Raw genomic sequence first — 22,831 nt, 5'->3', positions numbered from 1 at the left:
ATGTTTTGCCGTTGATAGAATGAAATAATGATTCTTACTGGTAGCTCCCTTGACAATTATATAAGCTATCGATTTTTTAATAACTTTCCGTCGATTATATTAAATACGATTGAAACTTGGCAACGTTTCACTTTTATGGGATTGGTAGCAGTACTCGCCTCTCTGTTGAGCCACGTAACGGCAGTTGCTAAACGTAAACATGCCGGTGAATTTTCTGTCATTCTGGATAGGTTAGGTGCCCGCGAGACCGTGGCTATACCCAAATCCTGTCGGTATGTGCACGTTTTTGGTTCTCTTCCGTGCTGTGTCTACTATTTTGTGGTAATGTCAACGATTTTAGGGTTCTCTTTTATGTTATGTTCACAATTTTTTGGTTTTCTTCCGTTAGATTCATGATTTTTTGGTTTTATTTCCAAAGAGAATAAAAAAATCGTGGACATAGAACGGAAGAGAACCACAAAAATGTGCACATACCGACAGGATTCGGGTACAGCCAAAACGCGGGCGACGCTGCGTTGCCACATCTACCTACTCGCGAACTATCAACTGCTATTTCAGTCTAATTTCGATCGCTTTAACTTGTAATATATTTGTTATTAGATGGTGAATACGTGTTTTCTTGCGTTCTAAATGTTCGCATTAATTTACTGTACGCGTAGGCACGTTTTTTGAGTGTTTATATAGACTAGATATTAAAGAAAATTGGGATCAATCATCGCCGTCAACGCTTTCTCCATCTAACCCCATGTAAAACGACGCATTTTTGGAAATTAATATTTCAGCTTCTGGATGGTCAATAAATCTGAAATAATTCTCACACATGCGGTAGATCCTATACTATCATATATATTTTTTACAAACTAAAATCTAGAGTTGACCAAACTGCTTCAACCTCCTTAATTGTTTCTAAACTGTATTTTTAAATTAAAAACAAAAGTAATCTGAAAATTACACTTGAATAAAGAAATAGTGAAGTATAATTCTGACCTGCAGTACTTTCTTTTTCTTCCTCGATGGTAATATCGCCAAGAGAAGGGGGTAGCTGATCGCCGTCGAACCATTTGAACAAAAATTTGTTGTCCTTTTCTCTCCAGCCGTAATCAGTCGGGTGCAATTCAGTTGGAACAGCAAGATGTGCATAGGCCCAAATATTAGCGATGTACGTCGTCCGAAGCAAATGTTGGTGCAGTTCGATTTTGCAAGGCGGTAGAGTTGGCGTAGAGTCTATATTTTTTGCTGGCAGACTTCTTCTTCTTCTTCTTTCTGCCCCGAATGGATTTCCGGTTCCACAGCAACCGTCCCAGTGAACACAGTAATATAGTAGCAATGCAACGGCAATGTAACCGAATATAACAGGTTATATCAACCAGAGTGTTACATGTAACTTACATATAAGTTACAATTTCCGACTCAGCAAAATAACGTGTTACATAACGTGTTATTTAACTATTACGTAACAGTTACACCAACTGTTATACTAGCTGTAATAATGAGCGTAAAAAAAAATTATTTTTTTTGAAATTTTATTACCATTTTATAACTAAAGAGCATAGGGGGATAAGCATGTAAAAATTGCCCCCGCAAGTATGAAATTGATATTGGCGTCGTAAGTTAGTACCCATGTGACCTTGAACTCCTGCAAATATTGACCTTGAAATTATATTTTTGAAGGAGTTATGGAGGAAGAAAGAAAAAAATCAAAAAATTTCTTTCTCGAAAACGGCTCGACCAATTTTTATGAAAAAAATATATGTTGTAGGTATCAATAATGGTGTTTAAAAGAAAATATTTTGTAATTTTTGAATAAATAATAGAACTGAAAAAAATTTTTGAATTTTTCAAACAATTTTTTTTTGTTTCTTTAGAGTGACACCTTTAATTTTTTTTGCAAAAACATTGTACTAGTATCTATTTTAACATATAATTTTTCTAGATTTTTAAAAAATACAGTTTTGGAGTAAAAAAATGAAAATCATGATCACCACCTGATGCTCAAAATAACGCCTTGTAGCGCCGCGCCGGTCAAGGCATAAAGGCGCTTTGTTATTGAATGGCATATTTTGTTAGAAAAGCTTTGGCTTATTATTTATTACTTGTTTATCACATTTTTTTAAGGCTTTAATTACAATTTTTTAATTATTTTATATATGTTTTAAATATGTTTATTCAATAATGGGTATTCTTCTGTTGAATATATACAATGATTTCATTTACATTTCTATAATGGGTGCGTTTCGCTATTCACTCGCAGTACTGGCAGCACTGTAAATCCGTTCCAATATACGCGGCAGTAAGCTGTCAAAGCGTTTTCGTGTTTATGTGACGTCATAGATTTGTCGTCACTCCCTACTTTCATTACTGCGGCTCGCGAGGTGAGGCATTCGCAGTAAGAACATGGCGGCTATGGCGGCACCTTTGAAAAAATTGGTCCTTACCTATGTGAACCTTGTACCCGACTTTCTAAAAATTAATTTTTTTACGGAAAACGTTACCATTTGGTTTGTAGTTGTTTGTAGTAACAAAAATTTCGTTTGTAGTTTAATACATTAAAAATTATAAACACTTAAAAAATTACTCGCACCCCACTTTGAGATAACTCAAATCCGCTTGCGCCATTTTTTTCAAAATTGTTTGTAGTTGTTTGTAGTGCTTTTCTTTTCGTTTGTAGTTGCACTGTTCAAAAGTTATTATATTTTTGCAATAAACAAAAAGAGTAACTTTGCCAATTTTGGAGATATCTCAAATCAGCTTGTGCCATCTTCTTCAGAATCATTTGTAGTGCTTTTCTTTTTGTTTATAGTTGCACCATTCAAAAGTTATTATATTTTTGCAATAAACAAAAAGTGTAACTTTGCCAACTTTGAAGATATCTCAAATCCGCTTGCGCCATCTTTTTCGGAATCGTTTGTAGTTGTTTGTAGTGCTTTTCTTTTCGTTTGTAGTTGCACTGTTAAAAGTTATTATATTTTTGCAATAAACAAAAAGAGTAACTTTGCCAATTTTGGAGATATCTCAAATCCGCTTGCGCCATCTTTTTCAGAATTATTTGTAGGTGTTTATAGTGCTTTTCTTTTTGTTTATAGTTGCACCATTCAAAAGTTATTATATTTTTGCAATAAACAAAAAGTGTAATTTTGCCAATTTTGGAGATATCTCAAATCTGCTTGTGCCATCTTTTTCAGAAACGTTTGTAGTTGTTTGTAGTGCTTTTCTTTTCGTTTATAGTTGCACTGTTCAAAAGTTATTATATTTTTGCAATAAACAAAAAGAGATAATTTTGAGAGACAATTTTGGAGATATTTTAAACGAAACGGAACGAAAACTATTACAAACAACTACAAACAATTCTACATCGAGTCGCGCAATTAGTTTTAAAATATTTCCAAAATTGGCAAAGTTACACTTCTGGTATATTGCAAAAATATCATAACTAGATATATATAGAACGGTGCAAATACAAACAAAAAAAAGAAAGCACTACAAACAACTACAAATGATTCTGAAGAAGATGGCGCAAGCGGATTTGAGATATCTCCAAAATTGGTAAAGTTACTCTTTTTGTTTATTGCAAATATATAATAACTTTTGAATGGTGCAACTATAAACAAAAAGAAAAGCACTACAAATGATTCTGAAGAAGATGGCGCAAACGGATTTGAGATATCTCAAAGTGGAGTGCGAGTAATTTTTTTAATTTTTATCATTTTTAATGTATTAAACTACAAACGAAATTTTTGTTACTACAAACAACTACAAACAAAATGCTAACGTTTTCTGTAAAAAAATTAATTTTTCGGAAGTCGGGTGCCAGGTTCACATAGGTTTGGTCCTTGTGGACCTGGAAGGCAACAACAAGAAATATACAGTAATTGTTAATTACGAAGATGCGGAAAAAGCCCTAAAAGATTACTACTACTACTACTAAATTAATATAATTAATATAATAATAAATAATTTCGATATTTTTATAAATCTGAAAACTGTTATTTATTTTATAGACATGACTTTTGCAACATTATTGTTTAAGTACAAGATTCTTTTTTATATATTTAGAATAGGTGCTCCTATCGTCGTGTCACGTCGTGTCTAAGGTAGGTTAAGATAGGTTATATTTCTTTCTTATACGGGTGCGTTTCGACATTCACTGGCAGTACTGGTAGTACTGTGGTCGTCGTTCCGTTATTCCAGCCTGAAAGTAACAGCAGCAATATAGAAACGCTCCTGCAGTTCTACTCAATGACGTCATATCGTCAGTACTTACAGTGAATATCGAAACGCACCCAATATTCATTTGACGGAGCAACATCTGGAATTTGAAAAGTAATGCAAAATTTTAATTCATAGAAACTGCAAAAATCGCATCTCATATTTATAAATGCTAACATACCAGTAGATTTTTCATAATGTTGCATCAAGTACTATCCGTGCAACTTTTGAATTTCAGATACTGAGACACTTTACCGATGCAATATCCCCATTATAATCAGCAATATCTTTGTACAATTTCACACAGCACGCCTATTGAGCATCAGGTGACACGACCATGATGACATATATAAAATAATTAAAAAATTGTAATTAAAGCCTTAAAAAAATGTGATAAACAAGTAATAAATAATAAGCCAAAGCTTTTCTAACAAAATATGCCATTCAATAACAAAGCGCCTTTATGCCTTGACCGGCGCTACAAGACGTTACTTTGAGCATCAGGTGACACGATCATGATTTTCATTTTTTTACTCCAAAACTATATTTTTTAAAAATCTAGGAAAATTATATGTTAAAATAGATACTAGTACAATGTTTTTGCAAAAAAAATTAAAGATGTCACTCTAAAGAAACACAAAAAAAAATTGTTTGAAAAATTTAAAAATTTTTTTCAGCTCTATTATTTGTTCAAAAATTACAAAATATTTTCTTTTAAACACCATTATTGATACCTACAACATATATTTTTTTCATAAAAATTGGTCGAGCCGCTTTCGAAAAAAAATTTTTTTGTTTTTTTTCTTTCTTCCTCCATAACTCCTTCAAAAATATAATTTCAAGGTCAATATTTGCAGGAGTTCAAGGTCACATGGGTACTAACTTACGACGCCAATATCAACTTCATACTTGCGGGGGCAATTTTTACATGCTTATCCCCCTATGCCCTTTCGTTTCTTAAGATGCAGTCTATGATTATAAATATTTTCTCGTATTTAAAATAACACACTTACCTTGGTGGGATTCGAACTCGGGACCTCTGGATCGTGAGCCAACTGCCTTACGTGGTGGACTACTTCTTAATTTGATGTAAGTGTTATATATAGTCTACATATGTCACAACCAGCACAAATATATAATTTTTCAAACATCATCTTAAGAAACAAACTAAGTTTAAAAAGAGTATATAGCTGCACAAATTTTTAATATTGACATGATATCTATTATATGTACATAGAAGCAATACGTAAATGCATTCTACTAAATTGGTACATGTAATGGTAACATGCATCATGATGATTAATTACGTTATTTGCCGATATGGATGGGTGATTATATAAATTGATCATATAAATTATAAATATCTTGTAAATTATTAATAATTATTAATTATAAATTATGTATTTTGTAAATTATAATTTTTGCCTTAAGGCAAACTAAAAGGCCTCTGCACAATATTAAACCTTTCAAACAAAATATATATATTTAAAAACAATTGAAAATTTATGATGAAAAGCGCAGATCATTATTAGCTCTAGCAAAATAAAACGATGCAGGGTTTAAGATCCCGGGCACATAGAAAAACGTGAGCAGTAAGCAAATCAACAGTCTTATATTGTATATGTTCATCCGTTACACCCCATTAATATTACCATTGATCCAAGCGTGTTACGTAACAATTACACAATTTTTGTTACATAACTGTAACGCCAGAAAATGTATAACAGTTATATTACCTGCATATAACAAATGTTAAATTGCATGTTTCTTCCGTGTTATGTAGCCCTTATATATCACAAGAATAACATTGTGATATTACATGTAACTTCCATGTTATATTGCCGTTATAAAATGTGTTCACTGGGGTAGTACCACGCTTTATAACAAGAGATCTGGGGGACTATCCGGGGGAATAGTCGCCCTCTTGCGTCTTTCATCAAATACTTCTCCTCCACATGCCGATAAAGAAAAGAGCCAAGCTCCGTATCAATCAGTTATAAATCGAACTTACAATCATTCAAAAAATTAATAATCACCTTTAAGATATTCCTGTTAAGGTTGTTAAATAAATATACGACAGAAAAAGGTGCCAAAAGTTTGAGTTTGAATAGATTATTGATAAATTCATTTCTTTCTTTGCTGTATAGCTCGCATGACCAGAACAAACGATCAACGTCTTGGTAACAAGAGCCACAGGGGCACGCAGAAGGCCGCAGGAGAATCACATAATCCGAATTTAAACTTAGTCGCATTAGAGAAAGCGTATCCGACAATGATACGGGAAATAATACCTAGCCAACGTCTTTCGATATTAAATTTAGTTAGGTAAGAAATATCAATTCCTGTCTTATAAAAATTTTTCATATAAAAGTTGCCCGAACCAATATTGATTTTCTCCAAAAATTCCACGTCAATCATTTTATAAGTGTCCAACAAAGCAGCAAAGACATCTCTATAAGATATTTTATTATTTAAAAGTTCTCCATTAATGGATGCATTCTTAGCGGCAACATCTGCTCTCTCGTTTCCACATATACCGATATGGGCAGGGCACCATGTAAACCTAATACGCTTACTACTAATCAGAGTAAGGTTCAACTTAATTCTTAAATCCGCAATAACCGGGCAGAGTTTACAGAAATTAAAAGGTTTAGCGTTACATAATGCCATAAGGACACTCAACGAGTCCGTACAGATATTTACATAATCCCACGAGCATTCCCATGCTAAGTCAATTGATTTAGAGATAGCAATGGCCTCAGCCGAAAAGGAGCTAGTATAATGGTTCAATTTAAACAACCTGGTAATATCCTTTGAGGGGACGTAGATAGCGCAGCCCGCCGAAGTGTCATTCTTGGATCCATCTGTGAAGATATCAACCTCCGTAGGATACTCTCTATTAAAGGATATGAGATTAGTAAAAGCGGTATTGGGATTTCGATGCTCTCTAACCAGGGACCCAGTATCAGTGTCTATTAAAGGCAAAATTGGACAAATCTGAGAGGAGTAAGAGTATTGTGGATGTGTATACCAGATGTATAAATGGCTCCTGAAAGGTTGGACCATCGGTCATCTGGAGACCAAAAAAGGAATGTTTCTGGGGGCAATATTTTGTCGATTAACCAAGCTGTGAAAATTAGCAATCTTATTTATCAGTCTATTGTTACGTAACTGAATAGATCTTGCAATGAATTTATCACATTTAGAAATGACCCTTCTCAAGAAGGAACTCTGGCCACCGAAGGCCCAACATACTCGGTTAGAAGAAGACTTCGGGATGTTTAAAGCGGTTTTATATGAGGAGCACAGAATGCGATCCACGGTAGAGCGATATGTTTGTGCAGCACTCATATACCACATCGCACCCCATTCAAGTATAGAACCGATAGTGGCGTTAATATAATTAAGGGCCAAGGAAGGGCTAACACCCCGGAGTCTGCCAGACAACCATTTGAGTATATTCAAATAAATACAAGATCTGTCATTCAGTGACTTAATATGTCGACACCATCTGAGGCCAGTATCCAAAATTAGTCCAAGGTACCTAACATATTCACTAAGAGGGATAATCCCACACGAAAGTTCAAGGTGATCAGGTATGATCAGCTTCTTGCGATGGAAAATTATAAACTGGGTCTTAGGTAGAGAGATGGACAAATCTAGGTTTTCAAGCCATAAAGCAAGTTGATCAAATGAGCTCCTCAAGCCCGAAATAACCCTATTCAAGTCGTGGTCAGAGAAAAGTATCGCAATGTCATCCGCATATTGTAGCACAATAGCATTATAAGGGACGTGGAAAAGTATGTCCTTGACATATAAGTTAAACAAAATAGGGCTAAGTACAGAGCCCTGCGGAATGCCACGTTGTAGAAGTCTCTTTGTGTAATACAAACCTGACTCAAAGAAGTTAACAGATCTAGCGGAAAGTAAGTTACGGAAGAAACGCTTATAACCGTCTGGTATTCTGAGCTTATTGATAATACTAAATAAAACGTGTGGGTTGACGTTATTATATGCAGCTTTGATGTCCAAGAAGAGAGCTCCGGTCATATCTTGCTTAGCAAAGGATCTATAAATCTCCATATTAATAAGGGCCAAACAATCATCGCAGGACTTACCTCTCCTGAAACCAAATTGGCAAGTGGGCAAAATGTTTTCCAATTCAATAAACTTCTCGAACTTGCACTTGACCAGCCTTTCAAATATCTTGAACACATTAGAAGCCAAGGAAATAGGTCCGAAACCTTTATTGTTTGGTTTGGGGATAAGGACAATGTCATATAGGTTCCAAATGAGCGGGAACGATCCATCAGATATAATTAAATTAAAAATGTTAGTCAGCCTAGACAATGCAGAATCTGGAAGAAGGCTTAAAATAAAATTAGATATGAGGTCAGGTCCCGGGGAGCTTTTAATCTTGGTAGAAACGATTGCCTGTTTGAGTTCACACAATGAGAATTCCTCATCAAAGATTGATACCTGCGGCGTATGAGAAATATTCTCAAAATAACTCGGTACCCAGGGGGGAGCAAAATCACGAATAAAGTTGTGCACACTAGATATACGGCTCTCAGAAGGCGGAGAGCAATCGGCAAAATAAGCAGAATTCTTAAAAGACTTAATCGAGTCCCAAAATGATTTAGGATCGAAATTTTCTCCGAGATCATTGATAAAAGTATTAAAGTTTTCTTTTTTCTTTTTACGGATAGTCCTTCTACAGGTGTCCGACATTCTTCTATAATATAATTAGCCAAATTTTCCTTGGAAGGGCTCCCCATAAAAGCCTTAAAAGCATTCGCTCTAAGAGTTCTGGCATCTTCACATTCCCTGTCCCACCAGGGTTTGTTGGTGTGTTTTTTCTCATATTTAGGACGGTAAGATCTACGAGAATCGGAGCCAACAGCGTATGAAACAATCGAACCCGAGGATTCAAAGATTTTCGCCCCAGCGCGCAGTGCGCAATCAATTATAGAAGAATTCCAGTTCTCAAGACTCAAAGCTCCAGAGAGGCCCTCCAACGAGAATTCGGACATACAGTTATTAACAATATCGCAAAAACGGTCTCTATCCATATTGGAAACACACAACCTGGTCCTCACAGAAGCACTCGGGAGATTGGAGTCATAACTTATCCGGATGATAATAGGGTAGTGATCGCTGCCGCAAGGCTCGTCAAAGGTAGCCCATGAGCAAGTATAACACAAAGATTGGGAGACAAGAGAGATGTCAGGAACGCTACGATGGTCAGGGTTAGCGGAAACCATTGTGCCGGATCCATATCATTAAGGAATACAAAATCTGAATCAACCAGAGCCTCAGCCAAGGCTATACCATCCTTGTTAGGTCTAGTAGACCCCCACGTCTCATGCTGGGTATTGAAATCCCCACAGATGATTATGTTTTTAAAACTGGTAGCGGACACTACTGATTTCAAAAGGTTGGACCAGCATTCCAAACCCACACGAACATGCGGTGGTTTGTAAAGTGAAACGATGAAAATTCTATTGTGCGATATCCTCTTATTAAGGAAAGAAATACATGTCATTTCAATACCGGGATTATTGACAAGGTTGAAGTCAAAGATAACTGGGTCAAGTTCTTTCCTGCAAAGTATAGCGGTGCCCCCCCCCCCCCCGCAAGTATCATCTGCTCTATCATTTCTAAAGGAAGTAAAATCTTTAAAGGAAAAATATGACCGAGAATCCAACCAGGTTTCCTGTAGACAGGCTACATCAAAATCAAGAATCAAGTTAGAGAATTCAGAAAACTTCCCAACAACACTCCTACAGTTTCATTGTAAAATTTTCAGGGACATGATTATGTGAGATTAGTTTAATTTACTAAAGATTAAACCAAGATATTTTAGCAAAGCCGCAGCTTTGTATTTATCTGAATTGCCTGAATTATAGAGAAAACGTAGGTCATGTAATATAATATCGGGAGTAGGGAAGGTGCTCGATAAAGACTCGAGGTTAGATTCAACCAAGTTATGTTCGATATGCGGAAGCTCTCCTTCAAGATTCATTTCCGCAGGGGGAGGACGTAAAGTATCGTTCAACGGAGAGTGAGAAACGCTCGAGACTACACTGTCCGCTCTCTTGGAGCCTTTCCTATTACTGGAACTTTCACTCTGAGCCCCTCCTAAGTCGAAACCACTCCAGATCATATAGGCCTGTCCCCTGAGTAGATTTACCGCCTGTTGGCAGGAATTGATATTTCTGGACCTAATTATTCTTTTCGCCTGGGCGTGAGAGGAATTCGTATAAGACATTACAGTGTTAATTATCTTATCAAGAAAAGAAATCAGGCAAGAAAAATCTGTGGAGATATGACCTCCACCGCAATTTACGCACTTAGGATCCGAGTTACAGTCTCCGGGAGGATGTTCAAGGCAACATTTGTCACATGACTTATTTCTTTTGCATGAAAGGGTGGAATGTCCCCATCTAAAACAATTAGTACATCTACGTACTTTATTAATATATGGGTATATCTTACACTTAACCTTCCATACGTATATATGAGAAGGTAGTAGGTTTGTCGAAAAGACCACCTTAACAGAAGCTGAGTCCTTCAATTCATTACTTAATCTATCACGGAATCTAAGTCTCTCCAAAGAGCAGATCTCAATCGGAGTATCCGGCCACGAGATACCTTCACGTAACTCGTCAATGGAAAGGGAGGGGTTTACATCCCTAATCACCCCAACTCGGAAGATCTTGTAATTCGGAGCGTAAGTCACTAATCCGGGCGGAAGGGAATTTTTAGATAAAAATTCGTTCGCCTCTACGTACGAAGAGAAATCAACACGTATTAAGCTCTGACCTAATCTTCGGATCGAAACAACCTGCTATACTTCGCGCATAATACTTTGCCTATGTTCATAGGATGTAAATTACCTATATTCAGAGAGGTCGAGAGAGACTCTATATGTACCGGATAAGGCGCGATGATTGACTTCGAGTATCTATTATTTAATTGTGAAAGCACAAATTTCTCTCTACCGATAGGTTGACTCTCACGAGGGAGAGATTTATTCAAATCCATAGGGGGATCTCTCACATTCTCTGTATCGTGTTACGGCGACGTTTAGGATCGTTTCCGTCCTTGGGCGATTTGCGGCTCGAATTCTTCGGCATTCTATTATTGACATACAAGTCAGAAAATGTGAGCAAAAACACCCGAACGAACTCGTCGAGCGAGACAGCACAAAGTAAATACAGCAACACGCCAGCAAATACGCAGGAGGGATCTCAAGCTAACATATGATAAATTGTGATGGGTCTTAAACCGAAAGCTTTAAACGTAAAATGTAAATGAAGGGATAATACAGAGTATATAATAAAGTGTAAATAAGGTCGACGGGGCGTAAACAGAAATAGAAAGCGCCGTTGGAATGCGGCGATTCGCACTTAATACCAAAATAATAAAGGAAACGCTGAATAATTGTAAATTAACTATTAACATATATCGCAAAATAAAAACGCAAATAAACATTTATAAGTATAAAATTTATCAAATTCAACTGTAACTCAAGGCGCGTGTAAAATAAATAAACGAAAAAATCATTCAACAAGAGGACAGTAATATATCAGTCCTTCTGATTAATAGCAAAATACCATTCGGAAGTAAATAAGAGAATTCTCGTCGCAGTGAGAGAATAATAGAAGTAAATATAATAATGCGTAAATAAGGTCGACGGGACGCAAATAGGAAATACCGTTAGAATACGCACTTAAAACTAAAGAATAAAGAATACGCTAAATAATTGTGAATTAACTATCTGTATATACCGCAAAATAAGCACATTACGATAATAATATTAGACCGTCTGATTGATACTTCGCTTTATGACTCACCCTCTCGGGAGAATAATCGTATATAAGGTAATCGGCATTCCGTGTAGAATCTATCCACGAGCGCTCAAATTACAGGGCCGCTCCAGAAAGTTACTCCAGTCCTCCAGAGATTACTCCAAAAAGGCACAGATGAGAGCCGTACGTCCGAACAGCCAGTGCTCCAGGCAATAAAGCAGCCGCTCCGAAGATTAGCTCCAACAGAATGGAGTCAAGCAAGATCCATCACAGGAAAAAAAAGAAAAGGTCACCGCTTGTCATGAGCAGATGAAAGCTGTACGTCCGAACGCGACGAACGCTCACGGTGATCCTTGCTGGCAGACGAAATATGTCATCGTTGTCTAGGTAGTCGCCGCTGGACCCAGGGACGTTGTGTGGTGGGAGCAAAAGGGAGCCTTTCAAACTATAAACCGTTTACGGATATACCTGTAGCGACGGTCCTCTTAGTCAGCTGGGCTACAATTGTATTCGATCATAAAACTCCGGTGTTTATGAGCGTGTAGCCGAGACGAGGGAATATACATCTCTGTATCCATAAATATTTACTTCTGGCATTTGCATGTGTAAATGTTTATTATTTATAATATTATATATACGTATTTACTGTTTATATTGTCATGTATACACATTTAAGGGTATAATTGAGCGTCAGAGATAAGCAGCTGAGTGCGATAGGCGCAACGCGCCCGCGCGCATATACGCACTGTTTTATTAATACAAATCAAGTTATCTGAAACCAAGAAATTTGTAAACTTATAGTTATCTGTAACAGTTACACGAAAATAATTGTCCGCTGAGGTTTTTGCAGTGGAAAAGTGCTCAGCTGATGCAGTAAAGGATGCCACGCGCCCGCGCGCATAGCAATGCGCCGTATTTTTCAGTCGTCAGCTGAGCACTTTTCCACCGCGAAAAGCTCAGCGGACAATTATTTTCGTAAAACTGTTAAAGTCGACTATCACTTCCCCAAATTTCAACTTTCTTAGTATAAGTTTACTCAGCGCATATTTTTCGCATGTTTGGGCGGGAAGCTGACGTACAACCACCCCACCATGAAGTCACGTACAACAAACAAAGTCTTAGCTTTCTTTATGTCTGTTATTTTTATTATAATTATACGTGTGTGGATGGCTGCCGCGGCAACACCCACCGCAAATGCGCAAGCTGACGTTCACTTCGTTTAGTAGCAATACTAAATGAATCATACAGCAAAATCTTAGGTTTCTTAATTTTGGTCATAAAAAATGGCAGCTGGCTCCCGGACTATATATCCTTAATTCTCTCTCGCAGAATTTTGCCAGAACTGCAAGTTGGCCAGACTCTGATTCGAGGGATTCGACTGTGCTCTAGGAGAGAAAGGCGCCAACGGGTCATGTAACCAGCCACTCCGTGATTGGCTGGCAACAATATATAGTAAGGTGGCATTATATTTTCAATGAATGCGACTGGAGGCGCGGTCCATTTGACGCTACAAATGCTTCGAAGCGTTCTTCTTCTCCTTCTTTCTTCATTGAAAGAAAGGAGAAAAGGAATGCTTCGAAGCATTTGTAGTGTCAAGTGGACCGCAGCTTTACTCGAGCATGCTATAACCGGTATTCATTGGTCGTATATCGTAGCATAAATCGTAAGAAATTGATCAATCACAGTTGATTATTCTCCTCAAATTCGACTGTAATTGGTCAATTTTTTACGAATTATGCGACGATACGACTAATGTAGAACCAGAGTAAGACAGTCTTGAAATAAGATCCGGCTATGAATATGGGCCTTATGTTCTCATATAACTCTAGCGTAAATGAATAAGGAACAAAATTTACACCGTATGAATTAATATTCAGCAAAACTGCACGATTGTAGTCTCTGAAATAAAAAATAGACGATTTGTTAGAAACGTATGAAGATTAAGTAAATGAATTAATTGATAAATTAATCCGATTTAAAAAAGCTAGCTTTTGAGCTAGCTGCACTTTTGAAAACCGCTCGTTATAAATATTATTATAATAGAAAGATGAAATGCAAGTACTTATACATCTTTTAAATATACGTGCTGGAGAGATTTGATGATATTCGACCACTCTCAGAAAGATAGATAGTTCGAAGAGCATATTTTCAAAACATGTGTTAAATTCTTTAAAAAATGTATACATCAGCAAAATTTCAAAAGGTTTAAAATTTTACATAATCCACATTTTTTAAACAAAAAGATTTATTCTTATAAAAAAACTTCTCCATCGTAAAAAAAAGATAGGTATGCGATAAAATAATAAGAATGAAATAATTAATTTTATTTGATTTTAATTTTCGGTATGTTTATTAAAGATTTTAAAAATATTTTTTTGCCTTATTTCCTTTGATTTCTTTATCTTTTTATGATTTTTTAGCTACTACTATTTTTTTCGAATTAAGGTACACTAAAAAAGAATATTATAAAAGAATGTTTAAATCTATTCTTTTCTATGTTTTTATTGTTCATTTGGAAATTTTTTTCTCAGATTTTTACATTTACTTTCACAATATTTTTTGCCTTTTTTCAATTATTTTACTGCCATTTTGACAAACAATCCCTTTATCTTTATCATAGATAATTTATTATTTTCCACCTTTATATCGCAAAGATAAACACTATCAGTTCCATGAATTTTCGTTTCCCTGAAGTTGAATAATTTTTTCGAGGACGGTTATCAATCTCCTGCATATATCCTCACTGATAACAGCCTGATCTTCTAACACCTTCGTCAATCCTTTGTACAGCTTTTCCGCTTGTTCATCCAGCTGTGTTAACATCGGCGCAATGATTTCATGCGAGTTCTTCTTCAGCTTCGGCATCTTCTCTTCTCTTTCGGATTCCTTGTGTTCGTTTATCATTATTAGCATTTTCTATTTTGCATTTGATTATATATATATATATATATATATATATATATATATATATATATATATATATATATTTTCAAAAAAATTATATTATTTTTTCTCAGTAAATTTTTGCCCATTTTTAAACTATATAATTACTCAACGAATAATTGAAAAAAAGGGTTTTACAGGGCAAACTCTCTATTATAAAGGTGCTTTGGTTCAATTTTCACTCAGGTTAATACTCAAAGACGTGGTCATTTTGCACATCATGTATGTGTATGGAGTATACATGTGTATGTGTGTACATGTAGAGGTTTTTTTTTAGTAAAAAGTGTTGTCATTTCTTCGGCGTATCACGCATGCATATTGCGCAATCTTGATCTCATATTGATGCATTTTTTTTACATCAGATTGAAGAGGCACTGCGTCAAGGAATTTTCTCAATCTCTAAGGGTTACTTTAAATTGCGATATCTCGCTAAATAATAATCGGTGTAGGACAGGGTTTTTTTTCATTTGAAAGGGCAAAGTCCGTATTCTGAGATGGTATCATGTATGATTATGTTCGTCAATTTTTTTGTTGTTAGGAAGACTGCAAATTTCAAGATTTTGGATATCTTAAATACGTCTTTATTCAATTTAAAACTGACTACGCCTTTGAGTATTAACCTGAGTAAAAATTGAACAAAAGCACTTTATAGTAGAGAGTTTGCCCTGTAAAACCCTTCTTTAATTTTTTTACATTAATTATTCGCTGAGTAATTACTGTTTAAAAATGAGCAAAAATTTACTGACAAAAAGTGATCCCCTAATTTTTTTGAGTATATTATTTATACAAAAAGTCTTATCTTGAGTTTTTAATATAATTATGTTTGGAACTATTACTTGTGCAAAGAAACATATCAAATCAAAATTATTTTGTTTCAAAAAGAATACTTCTCATAACGATATATTCTTGAGTGGTAGGCGTAAAATAATCTTACGTTGTACATTATAGATTGGATCTGCTTGTGCAAAAGATATAAATTAAGATAAAAGAATGGACTTTGAAATAAATAATTATCTTTTATTTTTTAGTTCAAGTTTTCTTATCGTACTTACGTTGTACTCATGACATCTATGCTCATCGCCATGATTTTGAACAGCTTTAGCCAAGTATCTAAGATAATCTTGCATGTTGATAAAACCCTTGAAGACATAATATGATTTCGAGGTCAAATAAGCTTGCATAACATTACTGATGCTGAGTATCTTTGCTAATGCTTTCGCTATTTCGGCGACCAGCTGCTCTGGACATACATGTCCGACGTGTTCAAAGGTCTCTAAGGCCTCTTGGCGTACCCAGGGATTTTCGTCTTCTAGTAAGCGACTGAACAATTCAGTCAAAATAGACGCAATGCTTTGGATTCCGCAACGACCGAGATATTTGATATTCTGTTGTAGAAAATGGCAGATCTTGATCTTGCCTCGAGGCGGTAGATGGACACATGAAGTTGCGACGGATATCAGAATCTGAAATATGAAACAAACATATATCTGATATTATGTTCTAATACTCTTATAAAAAAATTCCTGTAAAATTCGTAATTTATTGCATATCCCCGTAGGGTTCGCAATCTACTACCAATACTATCCTTCTCCTCTCACTTTAACCCTTTGGATCAACGGCTTAACATCTTTTTCCGAAAGACGGAGCCCAGTTTTCTCCACACAAGAGCCTATCTTGCACGGAGGGACGCAGCTATCGGAAAAACATTCCATGCTTACATAGCTCTAGTGGACTCGAACCTGGTTCCTCAGATTACGAGTCTGGCGCTCTACCACTAGACCACACTGCTGCCCTAATATTCTTATAATTTCTGTTGTTATTAAAAAATTACTTCTGTTAGCAAATAATCCCCGATAGGAAAATTGCACAAATATTGTACAATAATTGCATCATTCAATTAAGAGGAATTTCACAATTATTGTACTAAGATGATTCCTCATAACGCAGTGTTAATTCTTGCCGGCATAAAATTTCTGAATAATATTTGCACAAAAATTAAGAAATTCAATTTTAGGTTTAAATGTTGCACAATTATTTCGACATTTAGAAGCAAAATCACTCTAGTACACTTCAGTATATAAACACTGATATATTAATAGTTACATATATAGCACCGTTTATTATATTTTACGTACGAGAAAGGATATACCATCTATCGGCGACCCAGCAAACACAGAATATACTACGTAAAACAGGAATAACACATAATAAAACTCAAATATATTTCTCAATTATTTTGCAATTATTTCGCAATTTCTTTCCAAATTATTTTGCAAATATTCTGCTAAGATAGTTCCTCATATCGCTGTTATCTTACTGAAATACTATTTATATTTATAAATATAACAACTTATTTAAGTTGTGCAAATATTTATCAATATTTGCACAAAGGATTAAATTAGTGTTGCTGCAAAATTGAGACATAATTGCAGCATTCCGAATAAGTTTACCCAGATTTCGTTATATGAATATTTTCCTATTGGGGATTAGTAGATAGATAAAATAGTGTTTTGCTATACCGCATAAAAGCTGTCATCATGAAGATTTTTGAGATAAGTAGCGTCGAGTACGGTAACAACCAAGTCAGTCAATAGATCCAGTTGTTTGCCTTCGCATTCAATAATCGTTCCTGCAACGAAACTCCATAGTTTAGTTAGGACGTTAATAACATCCTTATTATCACTGTAATCCACTGCTATTATCGCGGACACAACCTGCATCTAAAAATATAAACAGAAAACTTTAAATTTTTAAAGAATATAGAAATTTAAAACATGAGATTTCTAAGCAATACAAAAATTTTAAATTTTGAGACAATGGGAGCTTTCCAGCAGACGACACAAGTGTCATTTTGTCTTTGTTACTCATTGCCAAAAAAGAAAGGTAGAACGATGTTTGTGTCGACTTGTGTCGTTTGCTGGAAAACTCTCTATAATTATAAAAAATTTTTGTAGTTAAAACAAGTGAACAAGCTTATTGATATATCCAATATATTTAGTACATCTTACAAGGCACTTCCAATTGCATGTAGAAGGGTGTTCCTGCAGATCTAAGAAAGCCTTCGGCAAGTCTTCGATTTTACGCTTTAATCGTTCCGATGAAAGAGATTTGGTGTTCGCCATTAACAAATGCAAACTAGTAACATAATAATCCACATCCAGGTGGTCGATAAGATTGTCAAACAGAGTGGATTTCACATCTTCGTTTAACAGATCGTACAATCTGACAATCATGTTGTCAATCATAATCGCTTCTATGCTATCGCGTCGTTCTACCAAGGCAGTAGAAACTTTAATCAGATGTTTAACGTGATCGACGCATAGTTGCGAAGAGCCGAGTCTTACATAAAAAAAAATGATATATAAGGAATCAGCATTCGATTAGTTTACAATTACTCAATATTAATCAATATGTTATTAATCTAATAATCAATTAAATATATATATATTACTAATAAGTTAATAAGATATATATATAATATATATACCCATCAGATAGCACAGTGACGTCAAATGACGTATTAATTCCGTCATAATGCCGTCTTAATGACGTTAGAGACTGCATTATGACGGAATTAATACGTCATTTGACGTCACTATGCTATCTGGGTATATATCACTCTAATCAATAATGTATACACAAATAAGATATAATATTGATTAAGAGCAAATTAATAACTTATAATTAAGTGCACTGATTAAGATTCTGTTAAGCAATTATTAATATCAATATTAATATAATAGCGATTGCGTTTGCTTGCTTACCTGCCAATAAAGCACCAAACATCCGAGCTTAATAGTGAGCACCAGAGGTGACCGGACAGTAAATGCTTTAGTAGAAGCAGTTCGAGTGCGTGAAAATCTTCCGGAAGAATTTGACTGACCAAATTGCAAACAGATACCAAAGTTGCTTCGTAAATTCCAACAAACCGCGGCCCTTCGCCGATCGCGCGAACACTTGACAGTTGCAGGTCTCCGACGCAGATTTCTTCTTCGACTACAATCGAGAATAAGTGAACGAATGAGTGAGAAAGAGAAATTAGCGTTTACTTCATTAACTGCAAGTTTGGAATAGTAAGAAAAGATGCAAGTGCGGTTATTGTAATTAACGTAATGTGCAATTAGTTGTAATTTCTCTCACTTAAAAATTTCAAGATTCTTAAAATTAACTTTCAAAATTATTTATAGAATTCTTAAAAATCTTAATATTCTTAAAATTTTGTTAAAGTTTTTAGAAATTCTTGAAATTCTTATAATTATTTATCTTTTCGTCACTTACGATGTTCTATGTACGTAAAAGCAATATCCAAAATCGAATCTGAGCCTAAAGACCACTTGCAATGGTGTTCGAATGGCATGCCATTCAATTTCTTCATGATAGCGATCGTCAGTAAATGGTAATTTAATCTACGTATATATTGATCACGTGGAACATTTTGCCTTCCATACTCAAAATATACCTAGAAATACAAGGAATTATAATTATATTATTTTAGAAAATTAATTTTTGTTCCTTTTATTACATGGGAAAATATAGAAATAACATATTATAAAATACTATACAGACATATTTCTCTTCAAAATATTTTTATCAATTACATAGATAGTTCGACAAATATATAGTTGACAAAATAATTCTTCGATTATTATTTAAACATAGTACATTTATAAATTCGTCATTTTATATAAATTATTTTATATTATTTCATGCAAACTTACAACTACTTTCTATTTTAAGGAATTAGAAACGGAGTTGCTTATAATATAGTGGCGAAATGTGATTGCATTATGATTTATATATTGTTTCATAAAATGCCTAGAACTTTATGTGTCATCACATACCTGCTTGAAATTGTCATGACTGAAGATGATATTTAAAAAAGACGTAGCGCCGGCTAAGATTGTTCTTTCGCTACTTTTTATTAAACAAGAATATCTGTAAAAAAAGTAATAATTATATATAACTTTCTGAATATAATATTATATTTGCTTATATCTATAATGCTATATAATAATAACTACGTATAATGATTTTATGCGATACGTGAATAAGAAAAAATTCTTGCAATCGTCGAAACTGATTTTTATTTTGAAAAACTAATGGTTAATGACAGAATTGTTACCCGTGCATTTGCGCCAGAAGTTCTACCAAGTCTAGAATCATCTCGTGTGTGAAAGATGCGCCGTAAGACAATGTTAATTTCTCGATGATTCTCAGCAAACGCATAGCAACCATTACATTTCGTTCCGCGTTCTTATCGTTCTGATCCTGTATCATTGTACATTTATCAATTACTACCAATATATAGAGATAAAAAGATAAATAATATACACATTAATATTTAATTAATAAATAACAGTACATGTACATATTTCAGTTTAATTCAAAATAAATCACGTGTAAATAATATACCATAGCGGCGGACAAAAGGCAAGATACGTCCTTCGTCATTCGAATAAAATGCGTCGCGATATTGTATGGTTTGATTTCGCTCTGGTAAACGATGACCAGCTTGGCAAATATCTCGGACAACTCAACGAACGTCTTGGTATCCATTCCGTTCGCAATAGAAGCGATGTTACCATACGCATCAACCACTAAGAAATTAATATATAAATTACTCAAAAGAAAAAATTTTATTGAATGTTCTGTACAGGTAACAATAAAATTTGTTTACATTTTTATCATTAAAATATGGTAATAGAAGGAAAAAGAAAATCGTGCATCATTTTTAAGGTTAACACAAAATTGACCAATAAAAAACTTGCAACTTGTACTTTGCACTTTTAGCAAGAGATATTCTGTAATTCTGAAATAGTACGTTTCTAAGTAATTTTTCGCAATTTTTGAGATATTTGTTTCGCAAGTCTTTGTAGATACATATATTTTTTTTCTTCTATTGTTAACAGGATTATTGGAGAAAAATCCTTACGAGTGCATGCGCCCGAGATAGCACTGGAAATAGTTCCCAGGTTAAAGAGTCGTTAGGGCGTAATGGGATTGCTCTTACCTTTCGTCAACAGCTCCGTTTCCGATTGCACGTCCGTGTCGAAGACGATTATGCCGTTCAAAGTGGCAAAGAATAGCTTGAAGACCGCGCACGCTTTCGCAAACAGATTCCTCAATTCTTGCATCGCACCGCTCAGTAACGCTCCATATTTTGCGCTACACGATTAACAATGTTCCTTTATTTTTCTGCATTATTTGATAAACCAAGGCTTGTTCCATATAACATTGTAAAAATCGCTAACAATTTTATTTATTCACTTATTTATGAAAAAATACTTTTAGTATAATAACATCAGCAAATCGTGAGAATATATCGATATTCGTGATATTAATAAAAATATATAATACTGTAAAAATTTAGTAATAATAATAATCAAATAATAATAAAAAATCATATTAAGAGATTATGACAATAAATTAAATGGACTAAACCATAGGTAAAAATTGCAATTATAATAAGAGAAGCAGGCTTCCAGAAAAGAAGATAGCAGAAACTTAATTTACTAAAAACTAAATTTTCTATATATGCACATACATACACGCATACACACAAAATTTATTAAATTGATTTATACTACACTATTATTCTTAACAAAATTATAATTCTCTAAGAAATATTTATTACAAATTAAATATTTTAAAAATATACATAATTACCATTTATAACGATACACGGAGAGAATTTTTCATTAAATTTTACCGTTAAATTCACTACAAACTTGGGACAACTTGAAAAACAAGAAATTTTTGAAATATACAAAAGACATTTTGCAAACAATGTAATAAAAATTACCTAGATATAGTAAAATTTCAATAATTTTTCAAAATTATTGAAATTTTATTATATATTTTAGTAAAATTAATCAAACATATTTTATATTTTATTGTAATAAATTTCAATATTTTTTATTATGGTAGATATTAATCAGAATAGCTCGCATAAAATTCTTCGTAGTACATGTTGTCCCACAACTACTATAACTTTCTAAGAAAAAATTCTCTATGTAACTATAAATAATAAAAACCAATAGTAAGTAATTACTATTTGCAATGCAGTTACTAATTACTGCACAACTGCAGTACTGTAAGGGTCCCCGCACAATCAAAAATATAAGAAACAAAGAACAGATATTACACAGAGAAAAAAATGTTATATTATTTAAGGTGGTCCTTTCGCGGACCCAGCTAGTCAAGTAACAGTCCGTCATGAGGTAATTGAAAACAGACATATTGACAAACATTACACAACATCCCAATAATTATAATAATATAATATAATTTTACACGCACGATTTAATCGTATTTAATTATTTACTAATTAAAAAAATATCACAATAGTAGTGCGGTTGGACTCGATTTAGGTTAGGTCAGGCATGACAGTACGAGTAAAGCAATATGCGATTGGACCACTATTTATTTAACCTCATATATCAGAGCAAAACATTCGGCAAGCCTTTATTTCAAGGTATGTACGAAATCCGGAAACTTCAGGGAATATTTTAAGACATGAATAATGTATTCATTGATCGCTAAGTACATGTATTATCGTTGAAAACCTCGAACGTGGCGATTTGCATCATTCTATCTTTCTCGTTCATTAGATGTAAACAAGGATAGAATGACAATGGCATGCTCCGCGAACGCACATTTAGAATGACTTATTTCTTGTAAAGTGTCGGTAACCTCACTTGATTTTTCGTACACATGCCCCTTATTACTGTATATTTAACATATATCAAATTTAGGTACCTATCTAATACTTGTTCTCACGAAAGGACCACCTTAATATCATATCAACAGCATTAGTCTAATTGGAAATAATCTTGTTAATTCAATAACAGTACTAGTAAAATAATACT

At 34.3% G+C, this 22,831-nt stretch overlaps 1 protein-coding gene across 9 annotated transcripts in view; it reads right to left on the bottom strand.

The window, feature by feature from the left end:
• Positions 1–14,504: 14,504 nt before the first annotated feature.
• The window catches only part of LOC139821119 (uncharacterized), a 57,836-nt gene continuing 49,509 nt past the window's right edge, over positions 14,505–22,831 (bottom strand). For 5 of the 9 annotated variants that reach the window (XM_071791896.1, XM_071791895.1, XM_071791897.1 and 2 more), the window contains 10 exons: positions 20,974–21,128; positions 20,376–20,560; positions 20,086–20,231; positions 19,805–19,898; positions 19,242–19,422; positions 18,728–18,959; positions 17,972–18,302; positions 17,483–17,683; positions 16,016–16,426; positions 14,505–14,906 (listed from right to left, as the gene is read on the bottom strand). In XM_071791896.1, the coding sequence (XP_071647997.1) occupies positions 14,685–14,906; positions 16,016–16,426; positions 17,483–17,683; positions 17,972–18,302; positions 18,728–18,959; positions 19,242–19,422; positions 19,805–19,898; positions 20,086–20,231; positions 20,376–20,560; positions 20,974–21,128 (2,158 nt within the window). In that variant the 3' untranslated portion in view covers positions 14,505–14,684. Of the gene's footprint in view, positions 14,907–16,015; positions 16,774–17,482; positions 17,684–17,971; positions 18,303–18,727; positions 18,960–19,241; positions 19,423–19,804; positions 19,899–20,085; positions 20,232–20,375; positions 20,561–20,973; positions 21,129–22,831 lie in introns of those variants that run through there. The other 4 variants (XM_071791899.1, XM_071791900.1, XM_071791902.1 and 1 more) reach the window with 4 other exon arrangements.

The sequence above is a fragment of the Temnothorax longispinosus genome, chromosome 10 (assembly GCF_030848805.1).
Source record: "Temnothorax longispinosus isolate EJ_2023e chromosome 10, Tlon_JGU_v1, whole genome shotgun sequence".
Taxonomy (NCBI): Eukaryota; Metazoa; Arthropoda; class Insecta; order Hymenoptera; family Formicidae; genus Temnothorax; species Temnothorax longispinosus.
Note: the sequence above shows the minus strand (reverse complement) of the source record. Positions and strands in the feature narration are given on the sequence as shown.